The sequence below is a fragment of the Carassius gibelio genome, chromosome A1 (genome assembly GCF_023724105.1).
Source record: "Carassius gibelio isolate Cgi1373 ecotype wild population from Czech Republic chromosome A1, carGib1.2-hapl.c, whole genome shotgun sequence".
Lineage (NCBI taxonomy): Eukaryota > Metazoa > Chordata > Actinopteri > Cypriniformes > Cyprinidae > Carassius > Carassius gibelio.
The window spans coordinates 16,166,372-16,188,333 of NC_068371.1; the positions used below are offsets into that span (position 1 = coordinate 16,166,372).

The 21,962-nt window shown below is 38.0% G+C and overlaps 1 protein-coding gene and 1 long non-coding RNA gene across 2 annotated transcripts in view; one reads left to right on the plus strand and one right to left on the minus strand.

Annotated features, from left to right (window-relative positions):
* Positions 1-10,030, plus strand: part of dnajb14 (DnaJ heat shock protein family (Hsp40) member B14) — a gene marked incomplete at its 5' end in the record, with an annotated part of 46,228 nt that extends 36,198 nt beyond the window's left edge. The window contains 3 exons of the mRNA XM_052598865.1: positions 1,914-2,023; positions 4,972-5,144; positions 9,838-10,030. Of these exons, the coding sequence (XP_052454825.1) occupies positions 1,914-2,023; positions 4,972-5,144; positions 9,838-9,962 (408 nt within the window). The remainder of the gene's footprint in view (positions 1-1,913; positions 2,024-4,971; positions 5,145-9,837) is intronic.
* Positions 10,031-15,617: 5,587 nt separating this feature from the next.
* Positions 15,618-21,962, minus strand: part of LOC128015250 (uncharacterized) — an 89,059-nt gene continuing 82,714 nt past the window's right edge. Inside the window, exon 2 of the long non-coding RNA XR_008183853.1 lies at positions 15,618-16,235. This is a non-coding gene — a long non-coding RNA (uncharacterized LOC128015250). The remainder of the gene's footprint in view (positions 16,236-21,962) is intronic.

Genomic DNA, 21,962 nt, shown 5'->3' on the forward strand with positions numbered 1-21,962 from the left:
AAGGTCAACCATAAGTAGAGCTCAAGCACCACCATCAATCTGGTGATTGAACTGCCAATTGCCTTAGCTGTGGTCTTTGTGCCGCATAGGGCTAAGTCAGTCGCACTGAGCTGTTCCTTGAAAACTGTGGAATCTGGCCCAGACTCATCCAAGACCTGGAGGACCGCCACTGAATAAAGTGTGGAGGCCATCTGACTAGCAAATGCGTACGCTAATCCAGCAGCGATAGGAAATGTTTTCCTGCACAGTTTGGAGGGATGAGTGGCTTTTCGCTTTCCATCTGATGGCCATGGGCAGGGAGAGTTGCGTAGCCACACACTTGTCCAAGGGAGGCAGCTTCTTGTAACCTCTTGCTTCAGCACCATCTACGGAGTGAGGGCAGATGAAGTTGAAGTTTGCAGGTGGGCTGAGTAGGAGGCGCACCACAATCTGGTGACCTCATCATGGACCTCCAGGAAAAACGGAAAGGTTTGCTGATGAGGGGCTTGATGGTGCCCTGGTAGGAACCATTTGTCCAGGCAGCTGCGAGTGGGCTCTTCCAGATGGCCAATGGGGAAAAACCTTGACCACTGCTGCTGCAATGCTAAAGGCAGTGGGAAGAAGCGGCAAATCTGCTAAACAGAAAGGTTGCTGGCCAGCTTTATGTCTTGTATATCAGCAAAGAATGTCGTTGTCACTGAAAGTGAAGAAATCTGAGGATCCTATGCCAGAATGCCCACTTATATAGCCAGATGACCCCACCTATTCTGGCAGGTTTCATGGCCATAGGCTTGTGCAGCTCCGCTGCGCCATTGTTTTTTTTTTTTTTTTTTTTTTTTCAATGGCCGTGCAGTTACACTGTTATTAAAAAAGGCTTTAGTAAACTGAGAAAAATATAAGTTTTCTCCATAGCTTCTTAGTGACGCAGTTTGAGTGAAGTATCGAAAGGCAATGATTGTTTAAACAAAATACAGGGGTTTTATGACTAATGACACGTCATTATGAGGCACCCATTCTTCAGTTTTTGATTAAGTGTCTATTGGTGAGCACCTAGCCACATTGTTTCACACTGCACATGTTTGTCAGTAAGGTTTCAGAACCCTTGTTAAAAGTGTTGCTAACAACCTATCTAAATTACAAGTGTGAAACATTTCTCCACCTGGGGTTAAAAGCAGGGTTTAGAACAACAATAACTTGGTCTAAAGGGTTGTGTGAAAAGCCTACTTACTGTAGAATAATTTTATTATTATTATTATTAAAAACTATTTATCATGCTAGGGTTTGTTTGAGTTGCTTGATATAAGGGTTTGGGTATTAATACGCATTTCCTAATTCAATTCAATTCCATTTCAAACTTTTTGTATATATTTCAGTGTCCAATATGACTACAGATGGACAAATTCTCTTTCTGCTTACACTGTAAATATCCCAGGATAGTGTTTAAGACCTATTCAAACCAGTAACTCATTTTAATACTCATTAAATAACCAACTTAAAAGAGTAATTTAAGAAATTGGATTATACGATTACATTGTTTTCTTTTGTGTATACAATTTTTTATCATGTCACTGAAGATTTAGTTCTGCTTAGAAACTTCAAAAAAATTATAAACAGAACCTTATAACATTATGAAAGCATAAAAAAATAAATGAACAGCACAGCCTATCCACAAGTAAGTTAGCTAAGCAGTATGAAGGAATATCTGCAGGGCATAAAGTGTTGTTGAAAAATATTTTCACACAGCCATTGATAATAGCCATAAAGTAAAATGTTGACCTTGGGATTTTTGATTTCTGTATTAGAATATTTAAATAAAAGGTTCAATTAAATAAAGATCACAATTAAGCTGAAAATCTGTATTTTTTACACAGTCCTATATGAATTTTCATTCTGCTATTCTTGTGTAATGACTGATGCTGGTGTCTGTTCTTTAGGGTGGGTTCTCCATGTTTATTCAACTTATGCCAATCGTTGTGCTGGTCTTGGTCTCAATCCTCAGCCAGCTGCTGGTGTCCACACCACCTTATAGCCTGTACTCCAGACCGTATGTCATAATAACTTATTATACATGCCTCACAATACCTTACAGTTTACACTTTAGATAATGGGTAATTATGCCTTATGTTATATGCCTAACAATTTGCTGAATTTCACATGATCACAAATAACTTATAATGTAAGTCATTACAGTTTATGGCCTTCACCTGCCTGTATGCACTCCTGACAATGCTAGACATGCTCCTGACAATGCTAGACATGCTCCTGACAAGATAGCAGATGTTGTCCTTGGGATCTCCTGTCAGACCTGGATCAGGGCATCAGTGAGACCCTGGACAAGTCTCTACCTCTAGGCTTCAGGTGCTCCGTTACATAACATCCCAAAAGTTTTAAATTGGATTTAGGTTTGGGGAATGTGAGGGCCAGTCAATGGCATAAATGTCTTTATCATCCAGAAACTGCCTACACACTCTGACCAGATGAGAACGGGGATTGTCATGCACAAGGAGGAATCCAGGGCCTGCTGCACCAGTCTAAGTTCTGACAGTGGCTCTGAGGATTTTAACCCGGTGCATGACAGCTGTAAGGGTACTGTTGGCTAGTATGTGGTGGTCTGTGTGATCCTCCAAGGATATTCCTCCCTAGACCATTAGTAATCCACTGCCAAACCGGTCATGCTGGATGATGTTGCAGGCAGCTAAATGTTCCCCATGGAATCTTGAGACTGTTCACATCTGTCACATGCTGTGTTGAACCTGCTCACATCTGTGAAGAGAATGGGGCACCCATATCGGACCTGCCAATTCAGGTGTTCTCAGGCAATGGTAATGGAGTTGCACAGTTCTGGGGCTGTGAAAACAGGTCCCACAAGAGCAGGGCTTCGTTAACAGCTATTAATTAATTATAATTAGATCATAGATTTAAATAAATAAATAAAAATCTTATATTAAAAAGTGTAATTTATCATGTTTATAAGCGCAGCACTGTTTCTGCTGTTCCTAAAGTACCACCTAACCAGCTCAATTTAACAATACTGTAACAATAACTGTGATTATTTTGATCACTATAATCATGATATGTAATTTACATGCAGCTTTATCACTAATAACAGTAGCTATGTAAAAAGTATTCTGATAAAAACTTCAAAACGGATAAAAAAAGAAAGTGGTTACACTTTATCCTAAGGTCCAAAAGCGGTGGGGGTCATGTTCTAAAAAGACTAGAATCCTTAAAAAAAAAAACTTAAAGGATGTTGGGCCCCTGTGTCTGTTTCTGACATTGTGGTCAAAAACATGCACACCAGTACCCTGTTGGAGGTCATTTTAAAGGGCTCTGGTAGAACTCCACTTGTTCCTCCTCACAAAAAGTCCTGGTGCTGGTTTGTTGCCCTTTTATGGCCCATCTCCCAATATCACCTCTATGGTTTTGAAACAGCGGGGAGACACAACAAACCTTCTTGCAACGGCACATATGGAAACTCCATCCTGCATAAGCTGGACTACCTATGCAGCCAGATTAGGTTGCAGATACTGTCTCGTGCCACAAGTAGGGACAAGGACCCTAACAAAACACAAAACTAGAGACAAATCAGGATAAGGAAAGAGCTATTGCCTGTGACCTGCAAAACCATTCCCTTTTTGGGGGGTTGTCTGGCTATAGCCTCTGTAGTAACCTTTGTTGCCACTTTCATTTGCCCCAAAGCAGGAGAAACTGATACACAATCACTTATGCATTCTAACAGAATCATATCCCTGAAGTTTAACTGACTTTGTGTTATACAGTGCTGATTAGGTGTTCCTTTAATTTTTTTTTTGCAGTGTTTATATATATCTGTGTGTGTGTGTGTGTGTGTGTGTGTGTGTGTGTGTGTGTGTGTGTGTGTGTGTGTGTGTGTGTGTGTGTGTGTGTGTGTGTGTGTGTGTGTGTGTGTGTGTGTGTGTGTGTGTGTGTGTGTGTGTGTGTGTGTGTAGTGTTATATAGTGTTCCTGTAGCTCAATTGGTAGAGCGTTGCATTATCAAACGTAATGTTGGGGGTTTGATTCCCCTGGAACACATGATAGGTAAAAATTGATAGCCTGAATGCACTGTAAGTCGCTTTGGATAAAAGCGTCTGCTAAATGCATACATATATACATTTATTTATTCATGTATTTATTTATATATATATATATATGTGTGTGTGTATGTATGTATGTATATGTATATATGTGTGTATATGTATATATGTGTCAAGATGAAACCCATATTTTCTGTTTCAAACTGTCAATTAGCATCTTTAGGTTATAATAACATAAAACAATTCAAATCCAGATTTAGATTTTCAGAGATTTATTATAAAACACTTTCCCTAAATACGTCAATTTTACAAATTCAGTTATTTTGTCTTGTGTAGTATTTCTTTTTTTCATGATCCCTCTTATTTATGAACATTTAGCATATTCTGTAAGGGGTATGTAAATTTATGTGCACAATTGTGTATTTACAGGTGCTGGCCATATAATTATATACCATCAAAAAGTTGATTTATTTCACTAATTCCTTTCAAAAAGTGAAACTTGTATATTCATTAATTACACACAGACTGATATAGTTCAAATGTTTCATTTCTTTTAATTTTGATGATTATAATTGAGAACTAAGGAAAATCAAAAATTCAGTATCTCAGAAAATTTGAATATTGTGAAAAGGTTCAATATTGAAGACGTGGTACAGCACTCAAATCAGCTAATTAACTCAAAACACCTGCAAACACAGTATATATATGTGTGTGTGTGTGTGTGTCTTAAATATTATTATCTTTTGGCCCCTAATAAAAATAATCCTAACAAATACAATAGGTTTTCAACAGTGGGGCTTGGCCCACAAATAATAATATTAAAAAAAGAAAATCTGACTAATAAAATGAGGTTCTAGTGCTTTTAAATTCCAGAGTGTTTTTTCATACTGTGTATTAAAACTGTGTAATAGATGTAATCTCTGCTCCTTCACATCCAGGTCCACAGGACAGACTGTTAAAAGGCAAACAGAGAACCTGCATGTGGACTATTTTGTCACCAGAGATTTCAAATCAGAATATAAGGGATCAGCTTTGCTAAAGATTGAGAAGAGTGTAGAAGAGGATTATGTTTCTAATATACGAAACAACTGCTGGAGGGAAAGACAGACAAGTATGTGCCATTATTTCATCTTTATCATTACATTGTTCTATTGGCTGTTTATTTACACACATTAAAAGATGGATATGCTTGAATATGTTCGAGGTCCTAATTAAAAGTATTTTAAAACGATGTTTCATATAAACTCAGCAAAAAAAAAAAAAGCCATGCTGGATATTAGGTTTTGGGCCAAAGTTGTTTTGGGAGTTGTCTGGCCATAGATCCTACATTTCAATGTAATGATATTAGAGCCACTTCTTTATCAATCTTGCTTTGTGACATGGTCCTCCATCATGCTGGAAAATGCACAGATCATCATTCCAGATTGCTCATGGATAGTGGGAAGAAGTCACTCTTGCAGGGCATTTTGATAACATTCTTTATTCATGGCAGTAATTTTGGGTGGAGACCAAAGAGCCCACTCCCTTATTTAAAAATCAACCTCACACGGATGGTCTCAGGATGCTTCACTGTTGGCACAACACTGGACTCATGGTACCATTCACTTTCTCCGAACAATCGATTTACAGATGTCCCATACAGTCGGAAGGTAGCTTCATCACAGAAAATAACTTTGCATCAGTCTTCTGCTGTCAAGTTCTTGTACTTCCTGCAGAATTTCAGTTCGTCCTTGATGTTTTTCTTGGAGATAAGTGGCCTCTCTGCTGCCCTTCTTGACACCAGGCCATTGTACAAATGTCTTTGCCTCACTGTGCATGCAGATGCTCTCACACAAACCTGCTGCCATGCCTGGGCTAGCTCTGCACTGGTGGTGACACGATTCCATAGCTGAATTTTCAGGAGGAGATGATCCCTGGCACTTGCTGGTAGAGCTGTGCAATTAATCACATGTGATTGTCATACACAACTAATAAATACTACTAATCATGAAACCGGCTTTACTGACGAGATGCGCATGACAATCACATGCGATTAATTGCTCAGCCCTACTTGCTCGACACTCTTCCTGAGACTTCTTCACTCAAGTCGAACCTCTCTCCTTGAAGTTCTTGAGGATCCGGTAAATGGTTCCTTTAGGTGCAATATTCTTTGTAGCAATTCTCTTGCATGTGAGACCATTTGATGCAAAGCGATGATGGCTGCATTTTAAATAAAATGATGATGGCTGTCTTTTTGGAGGTAACCATTGCTAACAAAAACATGATTGAAAGCACTTCTTCCCTTCTTATATCGCAATCAGTATGCTCTTATAATCTAATTATATGATTTTTTTAGTTTTTTCCAATGAAGCTTTTAGCAATTATTAAAAAAGGCATCTGATCACTCTACACAATGATTTATAAACTTTGTGAATGAACACCACAACTGTTTAAGCAGCAAACTTTGCAAAACATAAAATTTATGTCACTGGCAAAACTTTTGACCAAATTCTCCATCACTAAAATGGATTTCTGTTAATTGCAGTGAGTCTGCGATGGTTATCTGTCAACTGGAAATTAGGGGAACAGAAACATTCTGCCAGCACACCAAAAATCACCCCCGACATGGCTGAAGCTTCTCTGTGACAACATATGCCGTTCACATCATTTACAGTCGGGTTATTAACAGAGAACACAGAGCAGGAGTCAGATTTTGGTGAATGATTGCGGCTGTTAATAATAATTCTACTCATTCCCGCAGGTTCTGTGCTTAGAACACGATGACAGAAGATGGAGTGTATCATTTGCAAGTGCTTTTGAGTCTTGAGGACTCACTCACACATTTTTATATGTTATATTTATATATATATATATATATACAGTACAGACCAAAAGTTCCGAAACATTACTGTTTTTAATGTTTTTGAAAGAAGTTTCTTCTGCTCATCAAGCCTGCATTTATTTGATCAAAAATACAGAAAAAAATTTAATATTGTGATATATTATTACAATTTAAAAGAATTGTTTTTAAATGTATTATACTTTAAATTATCATTTATTTCTGTGATACAAAACTGAATTTTTAGGATCATTATCACATGATCCGTTAGAAATCATTCTAATATGATGATTCATTATCAAAGTTGGAAACAGTTCTGCTGCTTAATATTTTTTCAGAACATGTGATACTTTTTTAGGATACTTTGATGAATAAAAAGTAAAAAAAAAAAAAAAAAAAAAAAAAAAGAAGAAACAATGATTTTAAAATATAAATATTTTGGAATAACAATATACACTACTGGTCAGTAATTTTTTTTTCTTTCTTTTTAAAAAAATAAATAAAATCAATACTTTTATTCAGCAAGGATGTGTTAAATTGATAAAAGTGATAGTAAAGAAAATATATTATTAGAATATATATTATTATACTTTTTTTAATAAATGCAGTTCTTTTTAACCTTTTATTCATCAAATATTTTAGACAGCAGAATTGTTTGCAACACTCATAATAAATCAGAATATTAGAATGATTTCTAAATGATCATGTGATAGACTGGATGTTACATGTGACACTGAAGGCTGGAGTAATGAAGCTGAAAATTCAGCTTTGCATCACAGGAATAATTTTTTTTTTAAGTATATTCAAATATAAAACTATTATTTTAAGTTGTAATAATATTTCACAATATTACAGTTTTTTTCTGTATTTTTGATCAAATAAATGCAGGCTTGATGAGCAGAAGAAACTTATTTCAAAAACAACAAAAATAGTAATGTTTCCAAACTTTTGGTCTGTACTGTATATACATATAGATTTTACAGGTGTTTCTCATGCTCATCAAAGCTGCATTTATTTCATAAAAAATAAAGGAAAACGTTTAATATTTTGAAATATTATGATGAAAAATATTTTTTTTCTAATTTATTACACATGACAAGATTACAGATTTATTCCTGTGATGCAAAGCTGAATTTTCAGCATCATTACTCCAGTCTTTAATGTGACATGATCCTTCAGGTGATTTATTATAAGTGATGTAAGTGATGTGTATCAGTGGTTTTTTTTATTTATTTTTTTTAACCTTTATTTTACAAGGAAGTCTCATTGAGATCAAAAATCTCTTTTACAAGAGAGACCTGGCCAAGGTAGCAGCCATACATAAACAACATATTAAAATGCTACATACAAGGTAGCAACCATACATAACACAACAAAGCTAAAAACATACACACATCCAATCATTCAAAAATCATTCAAATACAAAGACCTCTAAAGAAAAACAACTACATGTCTCCATCACATTTTTTAAGATGGTCTTAAATGCATTAATTGATATACACGTTTCTAGTTTAAGATCTTTTTGGAAATTATTCCATGCCCATGGTGCATAGTATGAAGCAACGTTCCCACGGTGTATATATGTATACACGTGTATATATGTATACACGTGTATATATATATATATATATATATATATATATATATATATATATATATATATATATGTGTATTGATATATATATATATATATATATGATACTGTATTTTAAAAATCCAGATAAGCTTTACAGATCTTTATGGAATGGAATTAAATAATTTTCATACAATTATTGCACATGCACCTATGTAAAAGACACTTACGGTTTACAGGCAATAAGCAAGTAAAGTCACATTTACAATACCTATAGTAAAAAGACCTTTCACACTGAAAAACAGTAGAATTAAGAATAGCCCTGCTGCTGTGAGGCGTGAGGATTGCAGATGTGGCCAGAGTAATAAATTTCAAAGTCTATAAATATAACAGCTGCAGGGAGACAGGAAGGTAATCTGATCATAATTGCAGTATCAAACCACCTGTAACGATGTGTCCACCCCAGCCATGTTTGAGAACTTGCCTTGATGGAGGAGAGTGATAATATCTCTCAGCAAGAACTGGCAAATATCTTGCAGTCTATGAGGACGAGATGCATTGTATTACATAAAGCAGCTGGTAGACACTGCACACACAAGATACTTGACTGTGACTTTTGATATTGACATCCACCCCACCTTTGTTAAGGGACCCATTGTTCCATTTCAGTGTGATAAATCCCTTTAAGACGTGTTCAGTTTATGTCTCAGTTGTTTTAACTTTTTATGTTAAAACCAATATGTACACGTTGTACACATGCAGCTGAAAGTAGAGGGCATTTTTTTTTTTTTTTTTTTTTTTTTTTTTTTTGCTGAGTTTATATGGGAAACCATTGTTTAAAAGAGTAAATAAAGTACATTAAATGGCCAGTTTATACTTTTTCAGCATATAAAAGTCGACTTTAAAAAATCAGATATCGTTCAACCCCTAGTAAGGACATTGTTAAAATTGTCCATGTAGCATCTGTGGTTCAACCGTAATTTTATGAAGCTATGAGAATACTTTTTGTGCACAAACAAAACAAAAATAAACACGTTTACGAGCGTACAACAACCTTCTGCTCGAAAACAAGGTGCAGTTACTCAGGAAGGTACTCTCATGAGTGCCAGAAGGTAGACTGACACGGAAGAGAAGAAATTGCTGAATAAAGGTGTTATTTTTGTTTGCACAAAAAAGCATTCTTGTAGTTTCATAAAATAACGGTTGAGTCACTGATGTCACATGTCAATAGACTATTTTAGCAATGTCCTTACTACCTTTCTCTTCAAAAATATCTTAATTTGTGTTCCGAAGATGAGTATTCGGAACAACATGAGGGTAAGTAATTAACGATAGAATTTAAATTTTTATATGAACTATCCCTTTAATGTACATGTAAATGTAATATTTTGTTCACCATGTCATCATTTTCAGAAACAGACCTACTGTATGCTGCTAAGGTTTACAGAGACGAAAGATTACAGCGGAAGGCTGAGCTCATGACCATGGAGAACTGCAAAGAGCTGGATAGATTAAATGATCTGTTCCGTGGAGGATAAACCTGAAACTAAAATTAATGGACATTTATGAAAACAAAATACCATAGGTATAAATGTAATATATATATATATATATATATATATAATATATATATATATATATATATATAATTTTTTTTTTTTTTTTTTTTTTTTTTTGTGGCTTTTTCTATTCTTACAGAAAAGAAAACATTTGACTAATGAGAGAGTTTAAAAGTCCCTCATCTTCCACTGGAATATACTTTGCTTCAAGGTTTTTCAAATCAACTGAGAAAAAAAATATAATTTTTACCTAGCAATCCATTTTTAATCTGTTTTTCTTTTATGCCAGACTAATTCGTGAAAAATGATCTTAGATGCTCTACACTTGAAAATAACCTTTTTTTCTTTCTTTCTTCATGACTTCTTGAACCCAAACATTTGAATTTTATTGCCTATGTTTCATTGTAGCTCTCCTTGTTAAGATCTTAAGTGCTACTAACTTGAAGTGACCACTATTTTGAATCTTGATGAAACTTAAATTGTACAAATAAAATAAAAACATTTAAACAGAGGACTACTCTTGTTTCTCTTTGGAACACAAATAAAGGTATTTTTAATATTCTCCTAGTTTTGTCCATCAACTGGAACAATAAACAAAACACCAATACACAGCAACCACAATAGTCTTATGCTTACACTGCAAGGTTTTAGGAAAGCACCCCTAAAAATAATCTGATAATTTATCAAACATGGACTTGAATATTTTACATCAAAATTAAACAGCAACAATGATTTGTTTATTAAGTATTTCCTTCTCAAATTCTGGATAAACTTTACTCACTTACGTGTGCCACTTTAAATGTACTGCAGTGTCAATGTGAGAATTGCTTTGACCTTGAAATGGTTAAAAATATAGTAGTGTTCTAGTGTAGTAAAGTCACAAGTCACATTTTGATAAATATGCATGATTATATTTTTTAATTAAACTGTGTAGTCAACCTGTAACGATTTCTTCATTAGGCTATGTAAGATATTTTAAGACGGGGCTATTCAATTAGTTTCATTTGAGGGCTGAATTATTGAATAAAACATTTGAAGGGGGCCAATTGGTGGTTGGGAGCCATTTCAATTTCTTTATGGGGGATCTATAAAATAATGAATTAAAATTAAATGCATATTCAGGAGTAAAATTTATTAATTTACTTACAGCAATGTCTATGAAAGGTTAACATTTGTGCTGTCTGTCAATAATAATAATTAAAAAAAATTAATCGCACATTTTCTTTAATCGTGACTGATTATTAATATATTGTCATAATTTCACACTGAACCTCCAAATGAATGTAGAAACAACATAAAAATTTAATATTTTAAATAAATGTTTAATGACATCTCTTTACCAAGTTTTTATTAAAAATTTTGATAATACTGCTGATGATGTCTCTATTAAACCCCTCTTCCTCTCAATTTTAGCCATTAATTATAGCCTTCCAACATTACAGTATAATTGAAAAGTGTTATTTTACATTTACAGTATGTAGGCTTTGAAAAAAATGTATCAACTATTAATTTAAGTAAATGTAAAACAATCTTCACATAAGCTATAAATTGTATATGCATAAACTATATAGATTAATCTTTATTCAAGCTACAAAAGTCAATCAGTGACTAGAACAGTCGAGTGATTTCTCTTTTTCATTTCCGTGACTTTCATCAATGACATATTTCAGCAAGTTTCACTTTAAAAGCAGCACTGTCTCTTTAAAATCTGACGCGCACGATCCATATCTGACACATATGTGTTTTCCTTTCTCGAGGTGGTACCTCAACATTACGTCAGCTTTGACATATATGGGAACTCCTCCCTGCTTCACTTTTGCTGAAATCTTATGGGGACAGCTGGCCAATACGGCTTGGGCATCGTGACATCATTACTTGGCGTGGCTGCCATGTTGATTGCCTCCTTTACTGCTACTCGGGCTACTGCGCAGTGTTTAGACGTACTCGCTCTTATCCGTGTGTCTTAATTTGATTAGTTAAAAATCTATTTCAACCATGGTGAACTGTTGCTGTATTGTCGGGTGTAATAGCTCAAAACATCGCCATGGGGAAAAAATGAGAATGGATTAACTTTCCACTGCTTTCCTGCTTGGAAGCATGACCACTGAGACCATAACATCTGAATATTAATTTATATAGCCTAAGTCAACATTGAAAATAAGGGAAATTTTCCGGGTTACTCATCCAAAATAGGGGAAATTTCAACATTCATCTTTCTGTTGCTATCCCTCTGCTGACAGCAAAAATTCATACTACTACAAAACTGCTGCATTAACTAACATTAAGCGATTTGTAAAGCTAGGTCTAACGTGACTTTGCTTACAGATTGGCATGAAATCGTGCTCTCACAACAACCAAGCTATCTTAAAAAAAGGCCAACACGCTAAGGTTGCTTTCAAGTAAGCAAAATTATGCTTTGAAAACATCTGTTTCACTGGAAGGGCAAGGGGGTAGCAACAGGACAACAGTACAGAGAGTGACAGGTCCGATGGAAGGGCTCACGGGATATTTTACAGGAAAATACTAAAATGGGAAGACAGTGGGAAAAGAACTCAAATACGTAAGAACCCCTCAAAAAACGGGAGGGTTTACAACTACTAACTATACTTTTGAAACACATAGTTAAAAGTCCATGTGTGAATGGTTAGCACTAATGGTTACTAAACTAGTAGCTAGGAGGAGCACAGCTTACCTTTGTCCATGTTACTGTATAATGTTTGCCGGTTCTATGATTTGCAGCTCCTGAATCCATCCATTTGTGAACTGCACATGAGACTCCAATGATTTGTAGCTTCGGAACTATTCTGAAGTGTAGGTACTCACAAAACAAACAAGGTAGCCGAAGATATCTGTAATGCAAAAGTGCGGCAGCAAGTCGTCGTTGGTGCTCCACTCTTTGTTGGGAATTTCATGTGGATCCAAACCGTTAATAGTGCCGTTGGCCGCCACGTCCCAGGATGCAACGCGGCACCCAAGTCCTATGCAAATACTGACAGATCAGCGGGCAGTATAAAATGCATGGGCATGAAAATGACATCTCTGGGTCTCACTTGCCAAGCACCTGATGAGCCTGTTAAAAGTAGCTGGACTCGTGGCTCCTCCAGTCGAGCTACTGCCAGGCCGCATCGAGCCATGCAGCATTTCTCCAAGACGCAGAAAGTGTGCCAAGGTGATGAGCCATGTGATGCACTGTCGCTCACTCCAGTCATCATCTGCGAGGTTCCACTCTTCTGCCCCTCGCCAGGCTCTAAGACCATAGACAGTAAAAGAAATGGACACAGCGACCCCATTGGAACTCAATTGAAAGCCCATTTTTAGCAATTTTTAGCACTTCCGTTTCTGACGCGCAGACTCAAACTAAGCCTGATGACGTCAGCAACCTGTCTGACAGATGTAGATCTTCTAGTAGCTGTGCGTGCAAACTGCCATCGTTAATCTTGCAGAGACGGCGAACTTGAGCGGGGAGTTCTTTGGCGTGAGTGAGCAGGAGTAAGTATTCTGATTAATTATTTTGTATAGTATTTTAAAATGTAACGCCAGTACGCCATATTAAGTTAATTGCCTGCGAGCTTCTCCTCCTGTCTGTACAGTAATTTCTCTACTATGCAACAGAGAGTCGAGTGGTTATGACGCAATCGTTAGCTTATTTTTACAAAAACTATTTCTACGGGGCCATAATGTAACATAGAAGGTAATGGAGCCCTTTATACATTGTCGTGTATCTTTAGAAATAAATAATGGACAAATGGAGTCTTTAAACGCCTCAGATGTAAAGTTATTAGCTTTCAAAGTGACGCCAAAATGAATGCAAAGTCAATGGGATGCTAACGCAAGTGAAGTTCTGCTACAAGATGGCAGCTCGTGGCCGACTTCAACTTCCAGTCGACTTCCTTGCCGCCTGTCTAAGACCGGCTAGACAGCCCGCCGTGGCACCCTGCTCCAAACCGGATGTTTACACGAGCTCAAGTAAAACATTCATGTCACATCTATAGTATTTTTATGCAATACCTTAAATCAAGCAGCATTACTTTGGATCAAATACATGCAGGCTTGATGAGCAAGAAGATACTTCTTTAAAAACAATGTTACTGTTCAGAAATGTTTGACTGGTAGTGTATATTGTGAATAAAATGGTTTATCCAAAAATAAAACATCTAATCACTTAACTTTATTTTGTTTCTTATCCATATTATACATTTACGAAAGGAGATGTTATGCAAAATTGTGTCCTTCAGTTAATTTTCATATAGTAACTTAATGGTAAATAAGGTTTCTCTATCATCTCATTTTGTGTCAAATATATTTATTTGTATAAATTAATTGTAATTACATAATATTATTTCCTGAACCTGAAGTGATTAGAATATCTTTTATTTATTTGTAATGTAAAACATTATTTTAACTAATTGCAAGAGCTGAATAAACAATCAAATTCTGTTGATTAATCAGCAAATTAATCTATGATTAGTCGATTAATAGACTATCAAAATAATCGTTTGTTGCAGCCCTGTCCTCGGCCACCGAGCCGTCTCCCTGATGGACCGATAAAGTGGAAGAGAAAGCGCGGGAGGCCCTGCCCCCAAGCGCCATGTTCAAATGCATCATGGCCCCCATGTTTCTACGGGCGATGATTGCTATGTGTGTTTAAATGCTGTTTGTGTGAGTTCCACAATAGGGCTTGGGCGCCACGGTGCATTCTGGGACATGGCGGCCATGTTGATGCGATTATGTGTTGCGCTATTACACCCCACAATACAGCAATGGTTTACCATAGTTGAAATAGATTTTTAATTAATCAAATTAAGACACACGGCTGAGAGGGAGTTCATCTAAACACTGCGCAGTAGTCCGAGTAGCAGTAAAGGAGGCCATAAACATGACGGCCATGCCAAGTAATGACGTCACTACGCCCAAGCCCTATAGAGGCATGTATACAATCAACAAAAGAGCTTTTTCTTCCTCTTGCACACACTGTGTCACTCGCCCTGTCTCAAAGCAGCGCAGAGCCACAACCCATGATTATAATGGCCTCTCGAGGTTGCGAGAGTGCCAACACTACAAAACACGGTGTCACTCGCCCTGTTCAAATGCATCATGTCCCCCGTGTTCCTACGGCCGACGATTGCTGTGTGTTTAAATGCTGTTTGTGTGAGTTTCACAATAGAAACATGTATCCAAATTCATCAAGAGTTTTTCCTTCCTCCTGCACCCAGCACTGTGTCACTCGCCCTGATTAAGAGCAGCGCAGAGCCACAACCCATGATTATAATGGCCTCTCGAGGGTGCAAGAGTGCCACACCATACAATGCCCACCGCCAACCGCCCTCCCGCCAGTGCTTCTAGCTTCATGGGGTCGGGGCCCCGGTCAAAACAAGCCATCAATGGCTATGGTGGCCTTAGAGCTAACGCCTCCGCTGTCTCATTTCATGGATGCTAGGAGGGCTTTCCTGGGCATTTTCAACATGGATCCTGGGATTAATTCGCCATTGTTGTAAAACCCCTGGTTTTTCATTAAAACTAAAATTGAAACAATATTTGACATAGCCTTGTCTATATTTTTTATCAAAGTATGGCGCTGCCGCTCCCATAAAAAGTTACTTCAAATTAGATGTGCGTCTGAAAATACACTCAAAGTCAAAAGTCAAAGTCACCTTTATTTATATAGCGCTTTAAACAAAATACATTGCGTCAAAGCAACTGAACAACATTCATTTGGAAAACAGTGTCTCAATAATGCAAAATGATAGCTAAAGGCAGTTCATCATTGAATTCAGTTATGTCATCTCTGTTCAGTTAAATAGTGTATGTGCATTTATTTGCAACCAAGTCAACGATATCGCTGTAGATGAAGTGACCCCAACTAAGCAAGCCAGAGGCGACAGCGGCAAGGAACCGAAACTCCATCGGTGACGGAATGGAGAAAAAAACCTTGGGAGAAACCAGGCTCAGTTGGGGGGCCAGTTCTCCTCTGACCAGACGAAACCAGTATTTCAATTCCAGGCTGCAGCAAAGTCAGATTGTGCAGAAGAATCATCTGTTTCCTGTGGTCTTGTCCTGGTGGTCCTCTGAGACAAGGCCTTTACAGGGGATCTGTATCTGGGGCTCTAGTTGTCCTGGTCTCCGCTGTCTTTCAGGGCAGTAGAGGTCCTTTCTAGGTGCTGATCCACCATCTGGTCTGGATACGTACTGGATCCGGGTGACTGCAGTGATCCTCTGATCTGGACACAGACTGGATCTGGTGGCCACGGTGACCTCGGAACAAGAAAGAAACAGACAAATATAGATGCAATTCTTCTAATGATGTAGCAAGTACATAGGGTGTTATGTGAAGTGTTTCCGGTTCCGGCACAGCAGCGAGGAACAGGTGGCAGATCAGCGCTGGAGAGCCGAAGCGTCCGAAGACAATGCACAGGTGAGTCGAGACAGCCGCCTGGTTGATGTGGACTACGGAGTACGAGAGGCAAAGCAGGGGGGGGGGGGGACAAAAAAAGAACAGCAGGTCGACTAGATAGAGAAAAGACACAAAAACCGGAGTCAGGCAAACTATGACAAGCAGCAAGAAGCTTACTTTAGCAACGCTTACGGACTGACACAAGATAGCAAACACAAGGGTATGATAAAGGGAAGATAATCAGAGTAAGACAGGGTGCAGGTGAGGGAGAAAACGTTAACAGGGATAACAAGAGGGGCGGAGAAAACATAAGTCAATAGTGAAACACCTGGCGAGCCAGCAAAACCCAAATCATGTGCTCCAGGACAGAAAAGGCCTCAGCCCCCACTGAGATCATGACAGGTTCTAGTAAGAACTTTAAAGCGCTCAAGTGCGCCACACACTGTTTTCTGAAGGAATTTACAGACTGCGGGCGCGACGTCGCTGTGTGATTGGCTGGCAGAGTGATCCTTCCTCATTATTTTACCTCACGATGATGGTAAGATAATATTTCTTTGTTTTATGATTGTTTGGTGCACCTAATTTACTGCTACTGAATAAGTGTTTATCTTAGAATTGGACAGTCACTTTTATTATAATCTTGGTCTGTCAATAGTTGTTTTTTTTAATAGAGGGTTTTCACCGACGTCACGTTCTGGGCGGTAACCCGGATGTGCGGCCATTGTGGAGGTACTCGGTGTAAAAAACTGAACGGAGTGCAATGGAGTATTGTGTGCTTTGGATACTCTAAGTGAATGTAGCCATGTCTAAACAACCGAAGAGTTCAACAAAATGTACCCAAGATGCAAAGGCATGTAGGGAAGGACTTGGACCACAAGAAAAGGCGCGATATTTCGAGAAATTACGATTTATTGGCGGTGCAGATCCCTACGAGTTAGCTCCCTCTTCTTGGATCCGTGACGACCCGGTGATTCTTCCTTCATATTCATATTCTTCCTTGCATATCCCGATATAGTCAACTACCTGGTTTTCTCGCCGAGCCCATACACAGCGGAAGACCTTAAATCCTACAAGGGTTTGGAGGCTTATAACCAGATGGTGTGTGGATGGGTGAGGGAGACGCAGTACCAAGTTATCAACAACCGTTTTGTTGTAAAGGCCAAAGTAAGTAATGCAATAACGTCTTTAATCAACCTATACTTAACTGTATGATATCATTGCGATACTCAAGGTGTAGCCAAGTGACTCTCAATCATGTTTTTTTTTTTTTTTTTTCATTTCCAAAGACTCCCAGTTTGCTATCTACACTGTACACTGAGTTAGTTTCATAGTATTTTATTCTATCATATAAATGCACATGTACAATCTGACACCCCAAAAAAACCACACACTATTATTCTTGAGCTGTCTTATTAGTACAACCTGAAACACGGCAATAATTAACCATTTTCCTTGACGACGTTCGGGATATACTTCAGTGCCAGTGCTTTGTTGTGATGTGGAGTGCCTCCAACATGGCCGACTTCCAGTCTGATGACTCGCCGTGAAAACCCTCTATCTTATGATGCTAGCTCACTATCGTATTGTTAGTTGTAAATTAGCCATGTAAAGTAGTTCTGAGAAAAAATGCTAGCTTTTGTTGTTCTGTATCATAGCAACCAAAGCGTTTCAACCACTGATCTATAATATAGATATCATATATAGATCAGTGGTCTCAACTGAAAAAAAACGGAGCCCACAAAAAGCGTTCTCAAGCGTTCACACGTGGGTATTTTCAGCAGAGCGCCTGGCTTTTTCAGCTGCCTAAAAACGCTTTGGTGGACACGGGGCCTAACTGCTCAAAAACAGTGTTAATTTAATTAAGGACATTATTACTGATGAACATGTTCACCAGGTGAAGGCTTTTTTGTGTCAACGATGACAAAGCAGGGTTGCTAACCCTCACAAATTGTGCGTTAGACACACATGCATTGATTATTACGCCGTAGATAAACATGCAGATCAACCGTTTTTGTTATGAATTGTATCCTATTTTCCGTTATTATGTATTATTTAAGTATTAATGTATTATTTAAGGCTAAATGGAGAAAAAGAGCTCCTCCAAGAGGAAAGAGCAAGAGGGGGCCTCCAAGAGCTTTGACACCATTCGAACACTGTCACCTCTGATATTCTCTCCAGTTCAAACGCAGACCTCCCCGCTTCAATGGCATGGTCCCGTCAATAACTTTGCCCCAAAACCTTCCTGTTCTGAGACAGGAAGTTGTCAGTTTGCCTAAGAAGGGAGCGATAGAGCGAAATCTCCCCTCAGATCGAGCATAATGCGCATCTTGAATTATCTGGACGACTGGCTGATTTTAGCCCACTCAAGAGATGTGCTAATCAGTCACGTGGAAACAATGCTTCACCATTTGGATACGCTGGGACTGGATGTGAATATGCAGAAGAGCGTTTTTTTACAGAGTCAGACTATAACATATCTGGGAATATGTTTGGACTCGATGGCGATGCGAGCCCATCTCTCTCTAGAGCGTATAGAGGCAATTTCATCAACTCCGTGTCGTTTTCAGACCGGGCAGGTCATTTTCACTGAGGGAATTTCAGAGGCTTCTGGGACTGATGGCACGTGTACTTTCGGTGAGTAAAGTTTTATTCATAATGTTATAAACAGTTAAACAGTAGTTACCATGTCTGTTAACTCTGTGTTTTGGTTTATAAGGTTTATGCAGTTGTCACCACAAACGCTGTTGACTCTGTGTTTAACTTTCATGCTTGAGTGCTTTATTGCATTGTGTCTGCCCTGTTCAGGGCAGCCTTTGAGTTATTGCATGAAGATATGCTAATTTTGTTAGGGTCGGAGCAGATCTCATTGGTCTAGTTCCGCCTATCAGATGCTAGCACTCTTAGCGACACGGCCATTGGCAAGAACTGTCTTGCTTATGTGTGGGGGTGATTGACCCCGTTCAGGGCTTATCTCACTGCTCTCACGGCGGGATTGAATACAGTTCCCATATACGTCATAGCTGACATAATGTCGAGTTACCGCCTCTAGAAGGGAACATCTCTGGTTACTATCGTAACCTTGGTTCCCTGAGAGGCGGGAATGAGACATTACATTAGCCACCGTGGTCGCTGTTTGACCAGCTGTGCTAGCGTTCAGCCTGATTCTGACGTAATTTTCACGCCCATGCATTTCATACTGCCAGCTGACCTGTCAGTATTTGCATGCTTTGCCTCAATTGGCTAGCTGTCCCCAGCTGGTGTTAGCCCATAAGATTTCAGCAAAAGTGAAGAAGGGAGGAGTCCCCATATACGTTGTTAATGGAGATGATGATTTTGCAATTGTACTGTCTTGATTAATGCTTAATTTGCTATAAACAGATATACTGTAACCTAAGTAATAATAATGCTTTTGCTTAAGTACAAAGATGTAACCCTGTGATTAATGCTAAATGGAAAATGTATTGTGTAACTTCACTAACATTAAGAAAACTGCTTACTTTCATGAAATGTATGTAGTGACTGATTTAGAGTAGAAACACTTATGTATTAGAAATAGTTTTTATGATAAATGGACAATATAGTAGTTAAGGTGTATTTCACAGATGGTTGAGAGGAAAAAGAAGAGGAAAAGGACTAAAGCAATGCGAAGTTAACAACTGAAAGTCTCGGCAGAGGAGTTGGCAGCACTCCAGGTGATAACATCAGAAGAACCAGCGTTTGACGTCTGGGTATAAAAGACTGAGAGAGAGACTCGACGGACGGATACTGAAGAAGCACAGTATCCCTCGACGCCTGATACCAGCTGATTATACCTTGATTTTGTAACTTTACTATTGTACGTTGATATAACTTTTGTTAACTTGTATTTTATTATTGACAAGTTATGGTCTGCAAGAGTAGTAATTTAAGATCCGTAAGCAAGAACTGACCACAGGGAAGTCTACTGAGCAAGTTGTAAGTATTTTTGAAATGCTTATAGGTTTGTCCAGGGTCGACTTTCCTTACCTACCTGAGAATAATAAAGAAACAGGTAAAAGGTGTATAGATAAAGGAGACACCATAAAACAACGTCATAGCTGACGTAATGTCTCATTCCTGCCTCCCAGGGAACCGAGTTTACGATAGTAACTGTAGACATTTTTTTCTACCAACTCTTTGCAATTGTTTTGAACTTTATAACTAATTTAAGGCCGTGCTTACAAAATCACTCACCAGTGCTCAACTCAACAGTGCATTTTGACCAGGAGCGTCATTAGGCCCTTTTTAGGGGGGCTTAAAAAATATTTTTGAATAATTAATTTGTGATCACTTAAGTCCCCTTTAAAAACTCATTTGATATGGTGGCAAGTTCCGGCTCCTCACCTGATCTGAGTCTGCATGGATTCAGTGCATTTTTCAATCCGCAGGGGTGCCGAGCAGAGTGAACATCAGAGAGTACAAGGTGTGTGCATTTATTGATAGATTGCTATGATATGACATCTTCATCTGTGAATACACGTTTCGGTTTCTCATCCAATTCCAATACATCTTCGTTGCGTTCACCTTCAGCCCTTATCACAGTGTTGTTTTTTCTTCCAACAAAATTGAAGCGATTAACACCCATGAAAACATACATTAGAAAAAGATCATGATTTATTTTAATTGACTTTTTAAAATTTAAAACATATTGTGTATTTTGGCATTACATTATGCAACCATGCATGGAAATGATTAAAGACACATTGTCTGAAAGCACTAAATGGCACAGAGAGAGAAACATCATGTGGAGTTATTTTGTTTTGTATTATTAAATATAAAATAATTAATCATTAGTGTATCATGATACATATAATTGAGTTTTATTTTTTTAAACCCTTGTGCGTTGTTCAAATTCACTACCCTTTCGTAATGTTCGGAATGAATTTGCCCAGTGTATTGTTGAGTTTTTTAAAATATGTGTCAAAATGAGATTTGTCACCAAAAATCATTCCATTTGTTGAAACACAAAGTAAGTTGTGGCCAAAATAAGACTCAACTTTACCCCCTATTGGACGAAAATGTCCCCAAAAAAGGGGGACGTAACATAACATATAACATAAGGGTTAAAAGGATAGTTCAACCAAAAATTAAAATGATGTCATTAATGACTCACCCTCATGTTGTTCCAAACCCGTGAGACCTCCTTTCATCTTCAGAACAGTTTAAGATATTTTAGATTTAGTCCGAGAGCTTTCAGTCCCTCCATTGAAACTGTGTGTACGGTATACTGTCCATGTCCAGTTGAAAACAGATGAGAGAAAAGAGAGGTCTTCATCCCTCTTGGGGTGGTGTAACCTTTCTGTCTAGAAATACTGCACATAGTTTAGTTTCTGCTAGCCGCAGAATGGCATCTACGATAATATTAGTCTGTTTCTCTCTTATTCTGAGGTCACTATATCAGATGGTCACTGCAGTCACCCAGATCCAGTACCGTAATTTTCGGACTATAAGTTGCACCGAAGTATAAGTCGCATTTATTTAGAACCAAGAACCAAGAAATAACATTACGCTCTATGTTTTCAGGGAGAGGCTACAGGAGCACTGAGCAGCATAGAGCGCCCATTCGCGGC